At 36.4% G+C, this 25,511-nt stretch overlaps 3 protein-coding genes across 5 annotated transcripts in view; 2 read left to right on the plus strand and 1 right to left on the minus strand.

Annotated features, from left to right (window-relative positions):
- The window catches only part of KRAS (KRAS proto-oncogene, GTPase), a 38,927-nt gene extending 37,251 nt beyond the window's left edge, over window positions 1-1,676 (plus strand). The window contains exon 5 of one of the 3 annotated variants that reach the window (XM_044677534.1): window positions 1,490-1,662. In XM_044677534.1, coding sequence (XP_044533469.1) covers window positions 1,490-1,606 — 117 coding nt within the window. In that variant the 3' untranslated portion in view covers window positions 1,607-1,662. Of the gene's footprint in view, window positions 1-1,489 lie in introns of all 3 variants that reach the window. The other 2 variants (XM_044677533.1, XM_044677531.1) reach the window with 2 other exon arrangements.
- A 4,448-nt stretch (window positions 1,677-6,124) lies between these two features.
- ETFRF1 (electron transfer flavoprotein regulatory factor 1) lies at window positions 6,125-12,522 on the minus strand. Its single transcript, XM_044677630.1, has 3 exons — window positions 12,441-12,522; window positions 6,682-6,777; window positions 6,125-6,600 (listed from the first exon to the last, which is right to left on the minus strand). The coding sequence occupies exons 2-3, from the start codon at window positions 6,730-6,732 to the stop codon at window positions 6,382-6,384; spliced, it is 270 nt and encodes an 89-aa protein (XP_044533565.1). The 5' UTR covers window positions 6,733-6,777; window positions 12,441-12,522; the 3' UTR covers window positions 6,125-6,381.
- A 299-nt stretch (window positions 12,523-12,821) lies between these two features.
- DNAI7 (dynein axonemal intermediate chain 7) overlaps window positions 12,822-25,511 on the plus strand; it is a 92,239-nt gene continuing 79,549 nt past the window's right edge. Inside the window, exons 1-2 of the mRNA XM_044677484.1 lie at window positions 12,822-12,894; window positions 13,927-13,941. Coding sequence (XP_044533419.1) covers window positions 12,889-12,894; window positions 13,927-13,941 — 21 coding nt within the window. The 5' untranslated portion in view covers window positions 12,822-12,888. The remainder of the gene's footprint in view (window positions 12,895-13,926; window positions 13,942-25,511) is intronic.

The following is a 25,511-nucleotide window of genomic DNA, read 5'->3' on the forward strand; positions in this document are numbered from 1 at the left end:
GCTGAAAGAATCTCCGTAGTACAATGTATTAAATATCAAACTCAACATCTTGGGAATATGTACTGTTGCTTTTTATGTAACAAAATGTAGTAAAATACTGGTAGAAATTAAAACTTTCATTAAGTAATTTATAAATTTGCCAAAATATTAGTAAACACACAGATGATGTCATTCTCATAATAGTGGCCTGACAGGTTTATTAATAGATGTGTAGAATCTTGTTCCTAAGGCTCCCTCTAGTGACTGACTTGGAAGTATTTACGTTTGTGTATTTTTTTAAAAAGCATTAATTTTCAGGTTTACCAAATTAATATTTCATGTTCTATATTATACAACTTCTTATTTTTAATAGTGGCAAAGCAAACAGGTATATATGTTATTTGATTACAAGAAACTCAATCATTTGTGGGGAGGGGAGGAGCCAGCAAGATCAGTGAGACCTATTCCGTATTTCAGACTGCTGTTTTCAGCATTTTTATAGCATGCTGTTTTGCCATTCAATTAAATAATTTATCACGTTATAAATGGTTACATGTGGGATTCCATTTTAACAGATTTTCTTTTAACATCCTCCAAATCAAGTAGAGCACTGTAGGATATAGCTTATATTTGACAGACTTCTGAAGAACCTGATAGGTTTCTTACCAATTAGCCAAATTATTTAAAAATTATGGTTGCTTTCTAGTAAATATATAAACTAATAAGAGCAGTGATTCTGTTCCCAAGGGTTTTTTTAACTAACATAATTTACAACTTAAATACTTTGCTGAAAATTTATGTATATATTTTACTTAGCAGATGCTTTATTTTTTATATATATATGAATAATATATAATACAAAATAAAATATATATAAACTGTTTTTGGATGAAAGTACGTTAGCAAACATTTACATAGCTTAAATGGTAAGGTTCAAATTTTAGGGAGATTGAGATTTAACACAAAAATACATTCAGACTATTTAAGGTTTCTAAATAAGGAAGCACAATCTATAGATAGATTCACATTTTTAGTTTCTTTTTGTAAAAGTTATTTTTCAGCTTAAAAATTTAGGTCTTGATTACAATTATCCTTGTGTAAAATTCAAGCATACTATATTAATGTAGGCCATGATATATTACTGAAATAATGTTATATTTTTTCAAACAAATTATTATACTGTTTAATGATGGCCTCAACATAGTAATACTATAAACAATTTTGCTTTTTTTTCTCCCTGTTTTGTATTTTAACTAGCAACACAAACACAAGTGTAAGTGTTCTCCCCTGAAATTATGAAAAGGGAAGTAACCTAAAAGTATAAAATATGATCATTTAAAAATCTTAAAATGCTTCTGTATATTTTTCCATAAATTTAAGTTCTTTACACAGGACCAACCTTAATGTCTCTATCAGCAAAATGTTCCCTATTTATTCAGCATGTAAGATTAATTAGTAGCAATACAGCCCTTACTAAATTGACTTTGTGATCACCTCTTATGTATTTCAGGGTGTTGATGATGCCTTCTACACATTAGTTCGTGAAATTCGAAAACATAAAGAAAAGATGAGCAAAGATGGTAAAAAGAAGAAAAAGAAGTCAAAGACAAAGTGTATAATTATGTAAATAAAATTTGTACTTTTTTCTCAAAGCATACTTAAGATAATTTTTTGTACATTATACTAAATTATTAGCATTTGTTTTTTAGCATTACCTAGTTTTCTTTCTGCTTCATGCAAACTCTTAGCTTTTATCTGAATGCTTATTTTAAAATGACAGTGGAAACTTTATTCCTCTAAGTGCCAGTATTCCCTTAGTGTTGGTTCTTGAACTAGCAATGCCTGTGAAAAAGAAATTGAATATCTGAGATTTTCCCTCTTGGGATTTTGGTGCATGCACACTTGCTATATAACTTTCTATTTTTTCCTTGCCAGTTATGAACTTAGGTGTTTTAACAAATTAATGAAGTATATAATGTTACATGGTTTTTAAAATGATCCCTGTATTGTGTTTTTTCTGGTAATGGATTAGTTATTAAGTATTTTAACTTCAATTGAAACTTTAAATAATTGGCTTTATTAATCTTGAAAATATAAAACCTCTTAAAGTCTTCCTATAAATTTACCTTATAGTTATCAAGTCGTGTAGTTTCGGATGCCTTTAATGAATGTAAAAGTATGTCATTTAGAATTTTTAAAGAATTTCCACTGCTACTATTTGTCATAGTCACTCCTTAAAAATATATTTTTTCTATAAAAGAGGAAATAAAATAAAAAAAGAGGCAGTGGAAAATAGTTAAGGACCTTTTTATTTTCCTACTTTAAATTGATTCTTTCAGGTGGACTCAGTGGCTTTTACTTTCAAGGAAGATCTAGTATATGTTAGAGCAGAGGTGGCAAACTTGTAGCCCCTGAGATGCCTGCTCTCAAGTGAGACCAGAACTAGGTTAAAATGTAATAGGGAAATATATAAATGCAACATAGATAATGTTAATTTGGGGTTTTTAACTCAACAGCACCCACAGGGATCTATTTCTGTTTGATACCACCACATTAGAGGTACCACACTAGAAGGATATCTGAGGTTACATTGAGACACTACTTTTTAAAGATGGGGAAAAAAATATGAAGTGCACACAGGTCATAGTCCTCATTTCTTATTGCTTTTTCTCAATGGCTTTAGTTCTTTCTTTGAACTTAACTCTTTATAAATAATTCAGTTTTCCTTTGGATTTGAATCAAAGAATACATTAGCTTTAACTGTCAGAAATTAACCAGTAACTTAGATACATCTCATAAAAATTGAATGTAGTTTTACATTCTGGATAAAATTAACTGTAACTTTTCTTAAATGTTACTTACTAAATTTAGGATCATGGAGCATTGTCTAGGCTATCAAGATATATGCAGTACACCAAGGGAAAGAAATGGCCATACTTAAGAGTTGCAATGCATAAAGGGATTCAAATGTATTTTCTGTAGGGTTCTTGAATTTTTGATGAAGCAGGGCAATTAAAGAAAATCAACTATAGGACCGATAAGTTATTCTTCATTACCTAAGTTGTGAGCGGTTTGAGGAAGAGTAAAAGTTTTTGTAGAATTAAAGGGGTGGAGGGTGGGGGAAAGAAGGAATCCTAGAAGATAAGCGTCATCTAATTATAATAGCCTTAAAATTAAAAATTCAATTATTGAAGTTGAGAGAATTGACCTAGTCTTAGAATCCCTATAACATGTTTGTGGAAGAATGTAGCAGATATGGATAGTATGCTTTTTGAGTCATTATACAAAAATTAGGAGTTCTAGGTTCTGTTTGAATTGAACTGAGTCACACTGCATAAGAATTTAGAACCTAACTTTTGTAGAGTATCAAAATCTTTGCCACTTTTGTGCGTTTTTTTAAAACATTTGTAGAAACCTGGGGCATGTTAAGTTGCAGTTTGCACAGCCTGATCTTATTTGTATTCCAGTGGATTTCTTTTAATATGTTTTCTAAGAACATCTCAGATTTGTTTTGATGGCAACAACAACAAAAAAATTCACATCTTAAGTCACTGTATGAATTCATTATAAATTCTACTTGTCAGGAAGTAATACTTTATGGTAGCTTTATGTAATCTCGATAATCACCTTCTAAGAAAGCAACCAGCAATTAATAAATAAGTTAAAATTTTAGTTTTTTAATTGTTATGTGTAATTAGAATCTGTTATCCTAAAAATTACAATTCCCAGCACCCCACTCTTCTCACATTATGTGCTGACGTAGGGAGGATATGAGTGTAGTCCTGCCTCTTGCTCTCTTCTCTTCCTGTGATCAGGTTTGATGGAGGAAGTGTGAGGTGAGAGCCAGGAAAGTTTTTGCTCACGTGGTCTTAATTTTGTTAATTAGGTTTTTTTTACCTGTTTCCTTTTTATTCCTTCTACTTCAAGTGATTATTAATAAACTTTATAAAATATAATTCTTGGAGTGTTGGATATTAATTTAAATCCTACAGTTATAATCTTGGGTGTTAGGAATTTCATGTAGAGAAAATCAAATAACATGAAACTATACTCTGATTAATTCAGTACAGTAGAGAAAATAATTACTGTTTCTCCAATTAACATACTCAAATTAGTTCCTGAGTTTTGTGTTAATTATATAGATTGAGATCTGTGTGTCAGCAACAGCTCTAAGTGCCTAAGTGGAATATTGATAGTGAACATACAGATTTACTTAAGAGAAACAGGTGGTAGCGAGGAGGAATGTCATTACAGATTCTTTGGGTAATAATTTGCTACATTATGCTACATGGGCTACATGATCTAAAAATTCCTAATTCCACTGTCTTTTGTTATCATGTTGAAAATAGTTTTCCTTTTTTTCCTTTTTTTGAGTGCCAACTTCCTACTAGAAACTATTTCTTAATGTAACATGTTTACCTGGATTGTATTTTAACTATTTTTGTATAGTGTAAACTGAAACATGCACATTTTGTACATTGTGCTTTTTTTGTGTGTGGGGGCATATGCAGTGTGATCCAGTTTTTGTCCATCATTTGGTTGCGCTGACCTAGAAATTTTGGTCATACCAGACATAAAAATTTAAGATGACCACTGTTTTAACTAAAATTAACTTTTAAATGTTTATAGGAGTATGTGCTGTGAAGTGATCTGAAATCGTCATATTTTTGTCTTAAACTGTACTGCTCCTAATTATTGTAATGTAATAAAGTTATTGTGGCTCTACTACTACTTGTCTGCTTCCTGTGAATTGGGAATTGATTTCAAAAATCTAAATTCATATTCTAAATTTTGAGCTATCAAGGTATATATCAAAGTACTTATGTTTTTAGAGGATTTCCTCTAAGGGAAATTGGATTAGATCATTTCATCATTGACATTCATTAGTCATAAAAAAAACTGCTTCCTTGCACGGGTGCCTTAAATCAGTTGATTATTGTTATTTTGTCTTTTAGCACCAGGTGAAAACTTCATCTATTTTTCTTATGTAGTACAGCAGTTTGGTCTTAAGTCAGATGATTAAATAAAAAATATGTCATCAGTGCATAACAACTCACCTGATTCTCAAAGGAATCTAGTAACAGAATAAAACTATCATGTTTTTGGTCTATGGTTCTCGTGATGATCAATGCAAATGCCAAAAAAGTTTTAGTTTGATCATCTAAATCCAATGATTAGTTGGAAGCTATCTTCCAGAACAAATATCTCATAAACTCTAAAGACATGCAAAGTTAGGCCAGTTAATGAGTTATCTGATATGAGAATTTCAATATATATATTATCCATATTGATGGATGATGTTCAGTCATTTCAACTGCATCTAACTCTCTGTGACCCTGCTTAGGGTTTTCTTGGCAAAGAGAAAGGAATGGTTTGCCATGTCCTCCAGCCTCATTTTATACATGAAGAACTGAGGCAAACGGTGAAAAGTGACTTGCCCAGAGTCACATAGTAAGTGTCTGAGGCAGATTTGAACTCAGGAAAATAAGTCTTCTTGACTCCAGGTCTAGTACACTATCCACTGTCCATCTAAGTGCTCATAGATTGATAGATATCCATAAGATATTACTAATTTTTTTTTTGGACTACAGATCTTGGATGTTATTTAATTTCCTTTCAAGTGAACCCTTAACACCTTATGGCACCTTTAACCAAAAAAAACCCCAAACTGTCAACTCCTTTAAAAATTATAAAATAGGGGGCAGCTGGGTGGCTCAGTAGATTAAGAGACAGGAAGTCCTCAGTTCAAATCTGGTCTCAGACACTTGTTAGTTGTGTGACCCTGGACAAGTCACTTAACCCCCATTGCCTAGCCCTTACCACTCTTCTGCCTTGAAACCAATGCACAGTAGTGTAAGACGGAAGGTAAGGGTTTAAAAAAAAATTATAGAATAAATGAAATGTTGAGTTGGGTGAATGAAAATCTAGAACTTAATACTTTAGTAAATTCATTTGCAATGAAAGATGCTATCCTTTGTGACAGAATCAATGAATACAAAACAAAAATGTACTAAGACATTCATCACTTAAAACAATTCCATCCAAAAGTATTTAGGTATTTACATTTTCATTCAAACTTTTCAGTGTTAATGATGGAAGTTTAAAGTTTCTATTTGGTAAACTGAGCAATGAATTTTTTGCCAAATCAGTGTTTTGACAGGTGCTTTAATTAAAAAAAAAAACAAGGACACAAATCTTGGCTGGGGAAACGTTGAGTACTGATTTATAGACATAGTTTCAAAATAAATTTTAAAGTTGAGGAAGGCAGTTCAGGTATTCTGAGCATTTTTATATACATCCTATATATGTTATGATGCAATACTTGGCTTCCATCTAAAGATATGCCACCAATTATTGCTCAGACAACCTAATCAGTAACCTTACATTTGCAACAATAATAATTCACTTAGTTTCGTTGTCTTGGTAGTAACGTTGCTTCATAGCTCTGTATTTTCTAAGGAAGTACAAGGCTTCTAGTTCTTTTATTACAAATTCTCCTCGTAAAATAAGTTCTTTGATCTTCTCTGGGTCCTTCACATCTTTGTTTTTAAGGAATGCTGCCTTCAAACGTCTTTTAAAGTAGTCTGCTCCTTTTGGATATTCTCTTCCAACATGCAGCAGCTTAAAAACAAACATTTTATAATCCTAAATAATTTGCAGCATATAGCATTAAGATGATTAGAATCAGTAATAGATACTTACATTTTTATAAAGAGTCAAAACTTCTCCTCTTAATGAGCTGGCCATTTTCATTTGTCACTGAAAATATCCACTGTCTTTATACATAAATACATATACCTGGAAAATGGATATTTTATAAATACATATTTTAACCTAATAAAAAATTTAGAGCACTTCTCTACAAAGGAAGATTGTGGGTTACATTCTGAAAAATTAAACATGAAACACCAGATTTGCATTTGGGCTTATTAAGATTTAGAAAGGATAACAACCTTAGCATTTATCTATTTCTACTTCCACATATTAATGAGGAAACTAGGCCAAGAAAAAAATTTGCCCTTAAACTTGTATAGGCAGAAGGGGAAAGACTTAGAAGAACATCTTTTGAGAAGCTATCTGTAAATGTTATAATTTGACCCATACATGCCATTTCAATTCAAGATATCAGATCTCTCCCATATAGTATATATGCATAACCCTAATAAATTTTGCTTGAATACTTTTAGTTCAACACTTGCTTGGAAGATTTTTGTTTTGCGACTACTTCCCCCCCCATATATGCCTCCCTTGAAGTGATCAGCCATCCTTTTTCTGTTCCTTTATCTAAAGTTCGTTCCCATCCCTAGGTCTTGTGACTTTCAAATGAATCAATCAACAAGCAAGTATTAAGCCTCTACTGCTATGTGCAAATGCCTAGGAATACAAATATAGTAGAATGAAATAGTCCCTATTATGTAACAAAAATCCATTTTTAACTGTGAATAGCTTTCTTGAAAAAAAATTTGAAAAGAAGTTATACTTTTTACCACCCTGAAAACAACAGAAATAGCTTTAGAGCAGTTAACTTGAAATCCATGAAAATTTTTGAAAAAAATATTTTTAATAAATTTATCAAGTTTCTTTTATTAACCCTATGTATCTTATACATTAAAAATATTATTCTGAGGAGTCCATCATACCCTAAAAAAGAGGAGGAGGTGCATAGTTCTGTGTGTTTTATTTGGTCTGGAACTTCAGTTTCATCAATGTATAAAACACAACCTTTGTGGAGATTTCCTTCCCCTGAATTAGTTAAATCCTATTTCTATAGCCTTAAAGAGCTTCTTGGGACACTGGAAGATTAAACAGTTTATAGTCACAGAGGTAGTATGATGTGAGAGGTAAGCATTAAACCCAGGTTTTTCTGTCTCTAAGCCCAGCCCTACTATCCACTTTGCTGTACTTCCTCTCAGTTGTATTTTTTTTAATACTTATAAACAGAATGCAGTCTGTTCCATGCTAAACTTATAATGTCAAATTAAGTGTCATCCCTACAAGTATTAAATGTCAAAGGTAAGATTTAAACCCAGGTCGTCTGACTTCAGAGCTGGCATTTTTTTCTATACTATGCTGAGCCTTTAAATATTTCAATGCTAAAAAATGAAAGCTTTGCCCCTCATTTAAAAACTTTTGAGTTCTATGCAGATAAGTTGACACCTTTGCTTTTCATAAAACACTCATTTTCAACCTATCAGTTACATATTTGGCATCTGTTCTCTTCTTTCCACTCTAATCACATTTTTTTTTTGCATATCCTAATCAGCTATTTCCACACCCTCTGTTTATGTATACTCCTTCTGACTTCTCTACTACTAATAAAAAAATTTTAAGAATTACAAATATTTTCTTTCCATGTAGGAATACACACAGTTTGATGTTATTGAGTCCCTTAAATTTTCTTATTTACCTTTTTACGCTTCACTTGGGTCTTATATTTGGACTTCATTTTTTTTTGTTTGAATCTGATCTTTTCATAAGGAAAGCTTGGAAATGTTCTATTTTATTGAATGACCATTTTCCCCCCTGAAAGAATATATTAGTTTTGTTGGGTAGGTGATCCTGGGTTGTAAGCGTAGATATTTTGTCTTCTGGGATATCATATTCCACACCTTCTGATTCTTTAATGTGGGGGCTGTTAAATCCTATGTAATCCTGATTGAAGCTCCATTGTATATGAATTGTTTCTTTTTGGTTGTTTGTAGTATTTTTTCCTTGACGTGGGGGCTCTTATTATATTCCTGGTAGTTGTCATTTGGGGATTTCTTTCTGGAGGTTATTTGGGGATTCTTTTAATTTTTATTTTACTCTTGTTCAAGAATATCAGGGTGGTTGTCTTTGATAATTTTTTGTATTATGATGAACAGGCTTTTTTTTAAAATCATGACTTTCAGGTAGTCCCATAATTCTTAAATTGTCTCTCCTGGATCTATTTTCCAGGTCAGTTATTTTTTCAATGAGATAGTTCATGTTTTCTTCTTTTTTTCTGTTCTTTTGATTTTGTTTTATTGTTTCTTGATGTCTTATAAAGTCATTAGCTTCTAGTTGCCCAATTCTGATTTTTATAGAATGATTTTTCTTCTGTGAGCTTTTGAGCCTCCTTTTTCATTTGACCTATTCTTGCAGTACTTTCATTTCTCTTTCCCATTTTCCCTCTGCCGCTTTGCTGACTTTTGAAATTCTTTTTGAGCTCTTTTAGAATGAGTCGAATTAATATTTTAATTTGAAGTTTTGTGTGTGTTTGCTTTGCTTTCACCGTCTCCTTCTGTGTCTATGCTTTGCTCTGTTTCCATAAGAATTTTCAATGGCTTTTTTGATGTTTGCTCATTTTCCCAGCTTTTTTCTTGACTTTCACTTTTATTTTAAAAGTAGGCTCTGTTCTCAGGGAGGATAGGGCACTCTCTTAAATTTCAGTTCTTCCTTAATGCTATCTAAGCTTAGGCTTATTTCTGGGTTTCTGCAATTTCCAGTTCTTCTGATGGCCTGTGGGCTGGGAGCTCTGAGAGCCACCTCCCACTGCTGATTCAATCACTCCCCGAGACTGCTGATAGCTCAAAGTTTAGGTAGGGTCTAGATTAGTGATTCCCAAACTTTTTTGGCCTACCACCCCCTTTCCAGAAAAAAATATTACTTGGCTCCCTGGAAATTAATTTTTAAAAAATTTTAATAGCAATTAATAGGAAAGATAAATGCACCTGTGGCCATCACTGCCCCCGTGGATCGCTGCAGCACCCATGAGGGGGGCGGTAGCGCCCACTTTGGGAATCACTGGTCTAGATGTTGGCTTGGGCCCAGGTTCAGAACATGAAACAGTAGATGGGGGAGGAGGGCACTTGCTGTTGGCTTGCTCTTTACTCTTGTAGGCTCCTAATGGATGTGCTCCCCTCTCATCCCAGTGACCCAGACACTCTCTGCATGAAAGTTGCTTCACTCCATTTCCTTCTTTTTTTTCACTCTTGTATTCATCTTGTGGCATTATTTTAAGATTGGTTGGAAAGGATTCACATGGTGGTTTCAAGCTTCCCTGCTTCTATTCCACCATCTTGTGACTCCACCTCCTGGAAACCTATAATTACTTCTTGTCTGGACTCTTATAATAGCCTCCTATGGTCTTTATGCTTCTAAACTATACCCTGTCTAATCCTTCCTCCACATAGCTACAAAAATCATCTTTCTAAGGCTTAGGGAAAACTTGGTGGCTCCCAGTTATCCTATGATAAAAATAAAAATACTTCAGCATTATTTTAGTGTTCCCCACTATCTGGTTCTAGCCCACTATTCTAGACTTATTACTTCTATGTTCCAGCAAAACCAGAACTCAGATGCCATCTCCAGTTTACAAAATGCACAAAAATACATTCTCCATAAATCCTTATTATAACTACTATTACTAATGGCTAACATATAGTATCTACTACTTGCCAAGCACTGTGCTAAGTACTTGACAAATACCTCATTTGGTCCTCAAAGCAGACTTGCAAGTAGGTGGTGGAGTTGCTATTCAGTCATTGTAGTTTTTTTTATGTCAAAGACAGAGTAGTTTGCCTTTTCCTTCAGCTCATTTTACAGATGAGGAAACTTGAGACAAACAGTTAAGTGACTTGCCCAGGGTCACATAGTTAGTGTCTGTGGGCAGATTTGAACTTAGGAAAATGAGTCTTCTGATTCCTAGTTCAGTACTATACCCAGAGTCACCTCATTGCCCAAAATGTTATCAGCCCTTCATTTTACATGTGAAGAAAAATACAAAGATTAAGCAACTTTCCTAGGATCATACAGCTGAGTGTCTGAGGCGGGATTTGAACTCGGGTCTTCTTCACTATAGGCTTAAGTAGATCATCCACTGTGCCACCTAGCTACCTTCTTTGGCCACTCAGGTACCACTTCCTGGTAAAACTCTCAGTGACACCCTTAGTTCTTACTACTTTTTCCTGTCCCTAATTACCTTCTATTTTATTTATCTGTAATCTCCCCCACTACACAGATAATTAAGTTCTTTGAGGGCAAAGCCTACTTTCCGTCTTTATCTGCAGTACCCAAAATATGCACCTTACTGATACTGTTTATTGAATTACCCTGAATCATCACATTGGATTAATCAGTGAAACCTGTTTAATGGATTAAGAATGAAGGAGTCAGAAATCACTAAGGTCTAGATTTCTTGTTGGGTTGGACATAGAACAGATTTCTGGAATTTCTATGGATGGTGAATTCAAGTTGCTATGTGATACAAACTAAATAACAATTTTTCTGTACCTCACTTTCTTCCACAAGATCATACCGTTAAGCTACATTATTTCAATTGCCACTATCAATTCTAAAAAAAAATCTAGATGCTGAGGTTCTTTATTTGCTATGTTTTAGCAAATGGGCATTTAGTTAAGAGGTCAATTCCAGTCTCCCAAACTACCTCCGTTACTTCAGTAACAACATTTAATATGGCTAGTTATCTTTTTTTCATTCACATTTTTTATACTGTATTTCAAACTATAATTTGGAGTCCTAATGTCTTCAGTATCTTCAAAAGGCTAACAAATAGCCCTTTGCTTTAAGTGACATTAGGGGAAAATAAGTTTTTCCCCAACTGCTAATACTGCGTAAGACTTTTCAGTCAATATTGTATAATCTGAATAATTTCTAATATATTTGGTCTAAGAAAGCATTTTGTTTTCTGTCTCAGTTCTTAATACAGGAAAAATGCATACTTCACTCAGGATCAACTTTTAAACAATTTTCTATCTGTCCGCATGTATGTGGTACAAATAAAGATCTACTCTGGATAATAAGTAATTCCACAAAAGAATCTACATTCATAGGCTTTAAGTGCTGGAAGGAGCCTTCAATCTAGTCCTCGGATTTTGTTTAGGTGTTTGAGTAAAGGATGGAATCCCTTCTCAGTCAACCAACATTTGTTAATTATTATGGTGACAGCCACCATGCTGAATAGCAGAATGCATTCCAGATGCGTTCAATAAAAACGGATACAGAGGGAACCAGTTATACTGAAAAACAGTTGTTAAATTTACCGATCCCTGGTAAATATCTGAACTAGTCCACCGCGCCCTATTATTTTACAGAATAGATTACTGAGGCCTAGGAAGGTCAAAGGAACTTGCTAGGAAGCAGCAGCGCTAGGATTCTAATTTGGACACGCGGTTTTTTCCAATCTCCCAAATCTCCCTTTTTACAATAACTGCCATAGAACGGGGAGAGTTGGGTCTACCACCCACTTAAGCAGTAGCAGGAGAAAACCTTAGAATGGGAAATACTTCCTCCCCCCCCTCCTCCTCCCGAACCCTGCCTCCAGCCTCGGCCCACTTGAGAAAACCGAAAACCGCGGAGGGAACGAGGCCACTCCCAGGGGAAAGAGAAAAGGAGAAGAGAACTTCCCGCCCGCTCGGTGGGTTCCCATCATCCCGTCCCCCTCCTAGACACAGACCAGCCAACAGCCCAAAACACTTCACCTTCTGCCGCAAACACCAACGCTTTCCGGCAGCACCACCTGCGGAGGCCGTAAAACTCAAGTCGTCCAGTGGACGCCCCTCCCCTGAGAACGAATGGGAAGGTCAGAGGGAGGGGGCGGAGTCGCGAGGGGATAGGCGGGGCAGGACAAGGTGCGAAGAGCGGTTGCGCGGCGAATCGCGGGCAAGTTGCCTGGCGCGCGCACTGGACTCGAGGAGCCGCGGGAACGCGGTTTCCACCACCAGGTGGGAAAGGGGCGGGACCCAGAAGATTTCAGTGCGGCTGCGCAAGAGTTGGCGCCGCCGATAGGAGTCTGGTAGTCCTGGCAACCGAAGGGGCCATTAGTCTATAGTGTTCGAACTCCCGCATCTGGCTCTGACTGAAGTGATAAAGCTGCAATCATGGTGAGCTCCGGAGATACGAATAAAGAACAGATTGCGGGGGTGGAGAATGGAGGTTAATAAGCTTTGTCTCCTTACTAAGTTCTAAGTGAATGGGTGGGTTAGATCTATAGATAGAGGTAGCTAGATGCTGGATCTATGGATTATATATGTATAATATAAAGTGTCCCGAAAGTCTTAGTGCAGTTTTATGCCTTAAAACTTTAAAATGCAACCAAACGCGAGACTCAGTGTACAACGGGATGTATGTAGAGATGGGTGCTGAAGCTCAAAAGTGTAGCAGATGGTATAGCCTTCCACGTTCTCTTGATCCTTTGCAGTTAGGAATTCAAGAACTCGGAATTTTTCAGCAGCTCCTTGTGGAGCCAAGTAAAACAAGTGTTTGCCGAATAAACGAACAAACGAATGAATGTACATGGGACACGTGTGATGTTTCACTTTGCTTTAAAATAAGACAAGACTTAAAAAAAAATTGTCCCAAGCTAGCAACATTTGACAATTGGTAATAAATTTTCTCATTAAATGCCTTTAGGATACACACCATGTACATTTTATGGCATTTCTATACATTAAAAATTGATAAAATGTGTTGCAAACCTCAAAGAATTATATAAATGCTAGCTATTGTTCATATTATGGGCAGCTAGGAGGCATCGTGTATAGAGTGCCGGGCTTAGAGTCAAGACGACTCAATTTCCTGAGTTCAAATCTGCCCACAGACACTTACTAGCTTGTGTGACCCTGGGCAAGTCATTTAACTCAGTTTGTCTCAGGTTTCCTGGTCTGTAAAACAAGCTGGAGAAGGAAATGGTAAACCACTCCAGGATCTTTGCTAAGAAGAGTGCAAATGCAAATGGAGTCACAAATTGCCAAATAAGACTGAATAACATATTCATGTTGTCCTTTCATATAAGTAAATAAAATTTATTCTGAGTTCTTGGAGGAATAAATATGCTGTTAGAGTACTTAGTGTACATCTGCTTGTGTTACATCTCAATTTCTGTGGGAATCTGCTTGTGTTTTGGGATTTTTTTTTTTTGGTGTAAATACTTACTAACTATAATCTTTTGTTTCCCCCAAATTCTAGGGTCCAAAAAAAAAGGTAGGTTAAAATGATTACTTTCTCAAATTAGATAACTAACTGCATAAAGATATTTTCTCATCACAGTTCATTTATTGTTCATCTTTATTGAACTTTAAATGCTCCTTACAATTTATGTAATAAAAACTTAAGACCATTAACAAATAGTATGTAGTTGTTTGAATGGCATTCAAGACCTTTTTTTAAAATCCTCAAAACTGCTAAGATTGAGAATTAAGACATGTTATTTTTGTTTTACATAGAATAGATAGTTAAGATAAATTATCTTCATTCCAGGATGACAGCATACGATGCTTATTATTTCCATACTTAAATTTTAAATGGGTCAGCTTAAGTAATATATATCTGATTTGTTATACTGTGAAGTAATCTGGTATTCTCTGGTAAAAAACTGAAGCCATTTGTGTGTGATTGATGTATCCAGGGTATTTGCTTTTAATGAATGAGCTTGAACTATTTAAATCTTACAGAATTTTTTTTTCTCTGCTATGAAGAAGGAATTTTATTTTCTCCATTTCAAAATCATTCTGGACATATTTATAAAAAAACTGATTCATGTCACCTGGCAAGCTGAAAATTCACTTGTAAATTTAAAATAATATTCATGTTTTATGACTTCTCTTTTTGCTTAAGTTTTAATATAATTTTATCAGAAATTTAGAGTGGTAATTCCCTCCACTGATGCAGATCTACAACCTAATTTGTAGACTTCAAGAATTACTTGATGTCTCTAAAAGTTAAATAATTAACCCATAGTGACATAACTAAGTGTCAGAGATCTTGACTCCAAAGCTGGTTCTTCTTCCAGTCAACCATTATCCTAGGATTGAGAGGATAATTTCTGCGGTTTGAAAGGTAATCAACTGCACATTCCCCCATATTTGGAAGCAAATACAACTTAAATGGATTATGTAGAAGGAAATATTGTTATCATGACAGTAAAAAAAAGTGAAAGCAGAGCACAAAGTATAACTACCTATTAGACATATGGGTACCACAATGATGGAGAGAAGTGCTAAAACACAATTATTTCTGAATGTTCCTTCCTGGCTATGTGATGAATCTTTTGAGCTACTGAGCTTTGCAGACATTTAGCATACTAGAACAGCCTTATTCAAAGGTAGCTGTTTTCTGGAGCAGGGGCCAATTTCTCAGAATTAACATAAGGATGATATGAATTACACTGAGAGGAAGATTTTTTCACAGGGTGGGTGGCAATATCAATAAAGTGCTAATATCCTGAGAAGGATCTTTGAAGAAGCTACCATTTTTCTTAGTGAAGAGGCAAAGGCTTCACTGATAAAGGTTCTCATAAAAGGGGTGGGAAGCAAAAATTTCAAAACCTTGAATTTGTAATAGGTCAGCTAAGAAGTTACAAGCAATTATGATCTACATCAAAAAAACAGTAATGTTCAAGAATAAGGATTATAGCATACAACACTTTAAAAATGTAGTTTTTAGAGAATTGACCTTAGTTGGGGTAGCATTTCCTGTATTAATATGTTTTTGTTTGTTGTTCATTGTTTACAACTCTTTGTGATCCCATTTTGGGGTTTTCTTGGCAAAAATACTGGAATGGTTTGCCATTTCCTTATTTATTTATTTTTTTTTTATAGATGAAGAAACTGAGGCAAATAAGGTTAAGGCACTTGCCCAGGATCATATAGCTAATCTAAGGCCATATCTCAGTTCAGGAAAATGAGTCCTCCTGGCACTCTATCCACTGTTTTTCCTAGCTGCCCCATTTTAGTGTAAAAGCAGTAATAAATGGATCCAATCCTATGCTTGATGGGGTTATCCTTTGCTTGTATCATTCTGCCTTTAAGCAGAAATTTATAAATCAATTGCACTTTGAATATAAGACAACTTCTTGGTATAGTGGATAGAGTGACAGGCCTGGAGTCAGGAAGACTCATCTTCCACAGTTTAAATCTACCATCATACACTAGCTATATGGCCCTAGACAAGTCACTTTACCCTGTTTGCCTCAGTTTCCTCATCTGTAGATTAAGCTGGAAAAAGGAAATGGCAAACCATTCCAGGATCTTTGACAAAGAAACTTCAAGTAGGGTCATAAAGAGGCAAACACAACTGAAAAACAATTAAATAACAACAGGTACTTTGAATTATGAGGTGGGTTCACAACATTCACATAAGGTGCTAGTCAATAAAAAGGCTACTTATAAGCTATGTGCTCATTAAAGATACGTATTACCTATTAGGGTTCATAGAAGGAGAATACAAGTGATTTGTCTATATGTGGAGCATGTGTAATAGCACTGAAGCTACTCTTTGTTTGAATGGAATACCTAACAGAAAAGGGTGCCTTACTTTAGTTTCAGTCTGACTGGTACTGGATTTGGAGTCTTCTTCACCCCAAGACCTATGGCTCATTTAGTTGTTAAATTTCTTTTGGCCTGTACTGCCACAATAAAACTGGAGCCTTCTTTTTCCACTGAGTTCTTGGGTGGATGAAAGTCAGAAAGCTGGCAGTAGGGTACAAAAGTAGAGGTGATACCTACTTGCCCTGTGCACCCACTAACATCTGAGGAAACATGAATTTCTCAGGAATCACTCAGTGCCCAGAAGATCATGGCTGACTCCTGGACTTCTTTGCTGGTACCAACTAAGCCCTTTTCTGACACTGGACCCAAGAGTATAGGTTTTTAACCCTGTCCTCTTGGAGAGTCAGGATTTGGCTCAAAACTGTCTCTATATGAGCTGATGGCTATATCCTTTCAATTCTATCCATTCTTTAGCCAAACAAAATAGCATTTCTCACTTAAACATGGAGCCTCATACAAATAAGGGCATCTATACCTTATAAAGTAGTATAGTTGCATATAAGACTAACTATGACACTGGATTTGCCCCTAGAGAACAGATTGCCTCTGTATCTTTTCCCTAGCCACTTATTTGTATAGGCCTACTAAGTAAAAAAAGGGATGGTGTGGGGAGAATCCTGACTCATAGCTATTTGTGGATTACCCGAGCAGACAACCATTGCCTATTTATAGCCTAGCTTTTGGATATATAGATTTGGGAAATGTACTGAATTGTCACCATAACTTAGAATGAGTTCTTTCACTAAGGATCATTAGGGCTAGACTAGGAAGAATTGTTGAAGTGATAGGCTAAAGCTACCTCTTGTCTGGATATAGTCACTGCTTTTTCTGGAAGAACTCAGTAGAACCCCAGACAAGAACTTCAGGACTCTGAGCCTAGAGGCAATTGAGACTATAGATGACCCCTTGAGGCATAAGCACTGGGAGTCCAGAGGAAGCAGTCCAACAGTGGAGTTTTCTCTCCTCCCCAACTCCTTCCCTCATGCTAGAGAATTTCAACATACACATCAACTCTCCTTCAAATACCCTAACCACTCACTTCCCCAGACTTCTCACTTCTCATGAGGCAATTGCACCCAACCTTAGCCGCACATAAAGATAATGATACTCTAGCTTGTATTCACACACAAATGTGCTCCCTCTTCCTCATTTCCTATCACTCAGACACCTTCTGCTGTTTTCTTCCTTTATCCCTGTATCACATAATGAAGTGACCTTTCTCCTTACCAAGGCTATCCCCTCTACTCTTTCATATGATCCCATTTCATCCTTTCTCCTCCAACAGATTTTTCCCTAGGTCATCTCCACTCTTTCACTTATTTCACTTATTTATTTTAAACCCTTACCTTCCATCTTAGAATCATCACTATGTATTGGTTCCAAGGCAGAAGAGCAGTAAGAGTTAGTCCAGTGATGGCAAACCTATGACACACGTGTCAGCACTGACACTCGTGACCATTTTCAATGACATCCAGCTGATACAGAAAAGAATGGGGCCACATGCTGAAGATGAAACATTTGCTATAGTGTAGTGTAGACACTCTGTGCACTATAGATGACAATTCTACCATTATTAATTTACCTATTTTGGTTTATTAAATACAGTTATATATTACAATTATACAATTTTGTTATATAAATTATAAATATCACGAAATTATGGTTTTTTTCTTGAAGTGACACACCACTTGAGTTATGCTCAGTTTTTTGGTGAATTTTGACACACCAAGTTCAAAAGGTTGCCCATCACTGGGCTAGGCAATGGGGGTTAAGTGACTTGCCCAGGGTCACACAGGTAGGAAGTATCTGAGACCAGATTTGAACCCAGGACCTCCTGTCTCTAGGCCTGGCTCTCAATCCACTGAGTCACCCAGCTACCCTCTCTTTCACTTATTTTTAATCTCTTCCCTATCTACTGCCATTTCCTGTTGCCTTCACATATGCTCATTTTACCTTGCTTCTTAAAAACACCTCACTTGATCCTTTAGTTCTGCTATCATTCTATCTCTTTTCTGCTTTTTGTGGCTAAACTCCTCAAAGAGGCCTTCTGCAATAGTTTTCTCCATTTTTTCTTCTTGTAATCTCTTCTTACCCTTACAATCTGGCTTCTGATCTTATTATTCAACTGAAACCACTATCTCCAAAGTTACTAATGTTATGATTAAAATTATATCAAAAGACTGATTTTTGGGGTAAGAATATAAGTTCATTAGTTATGCCAGGTTTATTGGTTAGGCCAGCATCATAACCAGTGAAATGATATAGGTCTCCATGGCTCCCTCTGGCTACCAAGGGATGACCTGAGCTGCCCCAGGCAGTCTAATAAATAGATTTTTAGGAGTGTATTATTCAGCTCCTCCCTCAAACATTTAAAAATATCTTTAATTGGGGATAGCTAATTAAGAGATGGTCCAAGACCCTCAGCCCTCCCCCAAACCCATAGGTGAATTTTTGCACCTGTATAAAAAAACTCTTTTATTATTAATCAAATTAATTCTGTTATAAAGGAAAACATTCATTGGGATTCCCAAGTACAAAGAAAAAGTAAAAAAGCAGCAGATTAGGTGATATCTCTGACCTAGATCCCAGAGACACAAAAATACACAGTTATACTCCCTAATATATAGGAACTAACGCTTTTTTGTAAAATAAATTCTCACACTAATGATATTTTAGTTGCTTAATCTGGTGGCTAATTTTCACTCCTCATCCTCCTTGACTACTTTGTAGTCTTTGCCACCAGATCCCTCTTTCCTCCTGGGTATTCTCTTCTCTCAAGGTTTTCACAATACTACTCACTCCTGGTTTTCTTCCTACTTATTTAATGGACTCTTCTCCCTTTTTTTGGATTTTCTTTGAGATCACACCCTCCAGTCAAAGGTGTCCTTCAGGGTTCTGCTCTCACACTCTTCTCCTTTTATGCTACTTCACTTAGTGATCTCATTATCTCTCATAGATTTAATTATTATCTTTATGCTGGTGATACTCATACCTATCTGTCTTTCTCTTGTATCTCTGTTGCTCTCCCATCTTATCTTAAGCAATATATCCAAAATGGAACTCTTTATTTTCCCCCCTAACTTCTCCCCCTCTACTATCTTTCCTATTATGGTAAACGGCAAAAATATCCATCTTCCCAGTCCCTTAGTCTTGCAACCTAGGAGTCATCCTGGATTCCTATCTTTCCTCCCCCATATTGATTTCACCTTTTGCAACATCTCTCCAACATAACCCCTTTCTTCCTCTAATACTACCACCACCTCACACTTGGATTACTGTAATAGCCTGCTGGTGTATATGCTTGTTCCAAGTCCCTTCCCATTCTGATCTTTTCTCCATTCAGTCACTAAAGTGATTTCTTTAAGCCCAGGTCCAATCATGCTCTGCCCCCACTGGCTTCCTGAGCCTTCAGAATCAAATATAAAATGCTCTGTTTGGCAATCACATTTCTTCATAATCTAGTCCTCACCCCACCTTTCCAGTCTACTTAGACCTTATCCCCAACTATATTCTTTAATTCAATGACACTGGCCTCCTGGCTGTTCCACAAATTAGACTTTCCTTCTCTCAGCTCTGGGTATTTTCTCTGGTTGTTCTCCATGCCTGGAAAATGCTTTCTTTTCTCCCTTCTGACTACTGACCTTCATGGCTTCAATTCCAATTAAAATCCCAACTTTTTTTTTTAATTTTGAAATTTTTATTTAATTTAGAACATTTTCCCCATGTTCTATCCCTCCCCTCCCTCCAACCCCTCCCATAGCCACCATGCAGTTCCACTGGGTTTTACATGTGTCATTGATCAAGACCTATTTCCATATTATTGATATTTGCACTAGAGTGATCATTTAGAGTCTACATCCCCAATCATATCCCCATCGAACCATGTTATCAAGCAGTTGTTTTTCTTTTGTATTTCTATTCCCACCATTCTTTCTCTGGATGTGAATGGCATTCTTTCTCATAAGTCTCTCAGAGTTTTCCTGGACCATTGCATTGTTGCTAGTAGAGAAGCCCATTACATTCAATTTTACCAAGTGTATCAGACTCTGTGTATAATGTTCTCCTGGATCTGCTCCTTTCACTCTGCATCAATTCCTGGAGGTCATTCTAGTTCCCATGGAATTCCTCCAGTTCATTATTCCTTTGAGCACAATAGTATTCCATCACCAATAGATACCACAATTTGTTTAGCCATTCCCCAATTGAAGGGCATACCCTCATTTTCCAGGTTTTTGCCACCACAAAGAGCTCAGCTATAAATATTTTTGTACAAGTCTTTTCCCCTGTGATCTCTTTGGGGTATAAACCCAGCAGTGGTATGGCTAGATCAAAGGGCAGGCAGTCTTTTAGCACTGTTTGGACATAGTTCCAAATTACCATCCAAAATGGTTGGATCAATTCACAACTCCACTAGCAATGCATTAATGTCCCAATTTTGCCACATCCCCTCCAACATTCATCATTTTCTTTTGCTGTCATGTTAGCTAGTCTGCTAGGTGCGAGGTGGTACCTCAGAGTTGTTTTGATTTGCATTTCTCTAATATTAGAGATTTAGAGCAGTTTTTCATGTGCTTATTGATACTTTTGATTTTTTTTATCTGAAAATTGCCTATTCATGTCTCATGCCCATTTATCATTTGGGGAATGGTTTGATAAAATCCCACCTTTTTGGGGGCAGCTGGGTAGCTCAGTGGAGTGAGAGTCAGGCCTAGAGACAGGAGGTCCTAGGTTCAAACCCAGCCTCAGCCACTTCCCAGCTGTGTGACCCTGGGCAAGTCACTTGACCCCCATTGCCCACCCTTACCACTCTTCCACCTATGAGACAATACACCCAGGTACAAGGGTTAAAAAAAAAAATGAAAAGAAAAAAAAAATCCCACCTTTTATAGGAAGCCATCTCTAATCCCTCTTAGATACAGTGTCTTCCTTCTGTTAATTATTTTCTATTCTGCATATAACTTCCTTCGTTTGTGTTTGCATGTGTCACTGCCATTAGATTGTAAATTCCTCGAAGGCAGGGACTCTTCTTTTTGCACCAAGAATTCCTGGCACGAAGGAGGCGCTTAGCTTAAGAAGGGTTTATCAGTATTGATGTTGTAGTTGTGAGCTGCCTTGGCTATATGTATTCCTTAACACTTTTGTCTCAATACTCATGGACACAATATATATTTTTGAGAGTGTGGAAAGGATTTTGTAAAACCACTTTTCTTGCCATGCCATCTGAATAAATGATTTTTCTGAGAGCTAGAAAAAAGAAATCTGAATCCCTGAGGTAGAAACTGACTTCCTGACTAATTGATGTGACTTTGACAAACCAGAATATACTTGGCTGAGAGTAGACATATTTTTTTCCTGCTACTACTATCTGCTGTCATTATTCCTCCTCTGAAGTCCACTCCATTCACCCTATTTAGAGCTTTATTGTAGCTGCCTACTGATCTCCAGAACACTTTTCTTTCTCAAGTTCCAGTACCTGACTCCCAGTACTCTTTCTGTTCTAAACCTTGACTTCATACTTGAGGAAACCAATATACATATAACCTGGATTCCCAAGCTTATTAGCTCCTTTGATAAATATATTTTTACTTATTCCTGAGCTACTTCTAGGGAAGACTCATACCCTAGAGTTCTTTAATATTCATACCACTAATGATCATATATTCCTCTCACTGATCATGACCACCTAGCCTTCCCTCTTTTTCATGGCTCAAATTTATTTTTAATTCTTACTGATGCATTGTTTTTATGATCTTTTAACAAATACAAAGGGGTCTGGCCAGAGTAATAATCATTTATAATGAAATGAGAGAGAAAAGAAAGAGAGAGGTATTAGCCCAAATAGAACTTGCCATAGATCAAGTCCTCTTTCCAGCATTGGCTTCAGGTTCAGTAGTGGAATGAAACAAAGTGTTACTACTTAACACTTGACAAAAAAAGAAGCTTATTGGACAATAGCATGGAAAAGATATTCAGCAAGACCATAGTTCTAGTTGAGGTAGACATAGGCCCTCTCCTCCTCCCATTTCATAGAGGAATATGACTGGTAATCCAGGTGGATTGGGTCATACAGGTGTGTGACTCATAGGGCTGTGGAACATCCACTAAGCCTAAAGGATACTGATTTCTTAGGGTTCATCTTTTTACTCCCTAGGCCAACGATGGGCAAACTTTTTAAAGAGGGGGCCAAAGATGCTCATCTGTCAGTCTATTTCTAAGGCGACCCTTTTGAAGTTTCATTGTATTGTATCCTATTCGTTGTATTCGTCAAATTAGGAATAATGTGGCACATCTGGATAGAACATTTCAGGGGGCCCCATCTGGCCCACAGGCCATAGTTTGCCCATCACTGCCCTAGGCAACCAGAAAACAGCAATAATGGCTTAAGTCTAAGCCCCATGGACCAATGAAGTCCAATTCATTGGTCCATGGGGCTTAGACTTAAATGTTCTGCTTTAGAGAAAAATACTAGACTGGCCTACATGGCAAGGCCCCTACTGGATTTTGCTTGTACCACAGATGTAACTACATACATTAGTAAATGTTGATTATACTTTATTATAATTACTTTTGGTATGTATTTGAGAAATTAATTTACTATTAGCATTTTTTATTTATGGACTCATATTAAAATACTATAGCTGTATATATGCACACCAGTTATAGAAATGCATTTTTTTACTATTTTCAAAATTTGTTTTTGAATAAAGGTTATATGTCACCATTGCTCTATATGCATGTGATTGATCCTGCATGTGCTTAATCAGTGAAGCACCTTGTCAGATGATGTTTTGAACTATTGTCAACCGTTTGTAATATCAATGTGGTTATGATATAAATGGTACTATGAGATGACTACCTATGATCTAATTATAATCATTCTTGATTTAGTGAATGCTAATGTCTGTTATGATGTGCCTTATGCATATTTACAGATATTTACTTTCCTTCATTTTTCGTGGATTGCATAGCATTAAACTGAAGGGGAGAATATGGCAAAGTCCATTGCCTTTGGGGCAGAGGCAAAGTCACATGAAAGTTTGGAAGATGAGGCCAAGACTTTCAGTTTGAATCTACAAACTAGTCCCTTCATCTTTGGAGTTAGTTGTCGACTTTGCCCTTGGGAAAACTTCTAATCAATGATTCTTTCCATTTGGCCTTCCATGTCCCCAACGCTTCCATTTATTTCTTTTCACGTAACTATGAATAGAAAGGTGGGATGGTGCTTCTGTCTGCTGTGCCCAGACCTAGGTGGAGATGAGATCTGCCCTGCAACTTAGGCTTGGCTGCCAGAAGACTTGGGTCTGGAGCCAAGAGGGATTCCAGGCTCCTACCTCAGCTTCTGAGAGCTAAATCAACTCCTTAGCTGGAGGGATGAAAAATTTGCCTTCCACATTTCTTTTCCTCAGGGGATTGAAGCCCCTCACCTATGGAAAGAACTTTTGGACACATATCTCTTGCCTCTACTCTTTTGACTACTCAGAATAGTTGGACGAATTTGTCTGAGAGAGCAAGGGATTTCTCAGGTGCAGTTTGGAGCAGAAATGTTCATCCCTTTTTTCCTATTTAAAATTCTAAAGCTTTCCATTTTAATAATTTTAGCACATATTCTAGATCATGCTCTTAAACCTACATTGAACATGCATCAGGAATATTGTCTGACAAAAAAAGAGCTGAAGAATGCCAAGGTACGTAGTCCAAGTTTGGAGCAAGAGTACCCTCTAGTGAGCAAAGACAACACTGCACCTCCTCATTGTACTCAAGTAAGTACCTTCTGAAGTGGCTACTGGGATGCTGGCCAGAGAAGGTTCTCAGTTTCCTAGATGATTAATTCATTTAAGTGACAGAGCTAAGTGCGGATGGTTCTACCTTCTGCAGTACTGGTAGAGGCAAACCTTCCATGCACCATATTAGTATAAAGAAAGTTGGACTTGGAGCCAGGAAGACCAGAATTTGAATCCTGCCTCAGATGCTTACTAACTCTGTAACAGTGCTAGTTACTGAACCTTTCTGAGACTCAGTTCTTCATCTGTGAAATGGAGTTGGATTTGTTGACCTCAAGGGTCCTTTGCAGCTCCAAATCTGTGATTCCATGATCCTGCCACGTAATATTGTCCAATTATAACTGGATCCTCATTGATGCCTCATAGTCCTTTTATTGTTCTGATGGTCTATCACCTTTCCCATGTTTCACTTCACTCCCTCTATTTTGACAGGTATCAATCAGGATACCAGGGTGGAACGGAGCATAGGTTTTTCCAGAGCATTCTCTCTGGGGGTGGGTGAGGAAGCTGAGAAGGAGGTAGCTGAACAGGAGAAAATGAAGTAAATCATGGCCAGAGATATCTTGGAAAATAAGTAAACCAGGGCCTACCAGTATATAAGTAATTCTCAGAAAGAATGTATGGAAACAAGAAAGTACACAGATGGGTAGAAAGCTATTGATGTCCTTTTGTTCATTCTTATTCTGAAATTGTTGCCATGCTTTACATGATTCTCATCTCTTTAGTTCTCTATCCTTGTCAATAATTTACAGAAGAATGTGTGTTATTGAGGATTTTTGCAACTATTAAGCTCCAACCTTCCTCTGTGAGCATAAAAGAGTTGATGTTGTTTGCAAAAGGATATATACATGCATAGTGACTGGTAAATGGAGGCCTTTTTCTACTTAGTCTTTGTGAACATTCTCCCAACTTCCAATCTAGGTCAATATAAATATAGGAAATTCAGAGGGAGAAGCTATTACTCCTTAAGATTTTGGAATTGTGCCTAAAAAAACCTACTAAACTGTGCATACCCTTTAACACAGCAATTAGTAGGTCTATTCTCCAAAGAGATCAAAGAAAGACAAAAATGACTCATGTACAAAAATACTGATAGCAGCTCTTTTTTGTGGTGGCAAAGAAAAGAACTGGAGATTGAAGGGAATGCCCATCAATTGGGGATGAATGAACAAAGTATGACCTATGAATATTATGGAAGATAAGAAATGCTATAAGAAATAATGAAGAGGACCGTTTTCAGAAAAACCTGGGAAGACTCGAATGTGAACAGATACAAACCAAAATGAGCAGAACAATTTTATATGGTAACAGCAATAACAACTTTGAAAGACCTACTAACTGATCAACATGAGAACCACTTACAGTTCCGAAGGATTCATGCTGTCTGCCTCCAATGAGAAAGCTGATGGACTCAGACTGCAGATGGAAATATTTTCTTCTCTTT

The sequence above is a fragment of the Gracilinanus agilis genome, chromosome 5 (genome assembly GCF_016433145.1).
Source record: "Gracilinanus agilis isolate LMUSP501 chromosome 5, AgileGrace, whole genome shotgun sequence".
Taxonomy (NCBI): Eukaryota; Metazoa; Chordata; class Mammalia; order Didelphimorphia; family Didelphidae; genus Gracilinanus; species Gracilinanus agilis.

Bases quoted from the DNA above. Each gene is read 5' to 3' on its own strand.
- ETFRF1 (XM_044677630.1), bottom strand. From the start codon at position 6,732: ATGAAAATGGCCAGCTCATTAAGAGGAGAAGTTTTGACTCTTTATAAA. The intron at 6,601-6,681 runs GTAAGTATCTAT...TTTGTTTTTAAG, and splicing joins TTTTGACTCTTTATAAAAAT to CTGCTGCATGTTGGAAGAGA.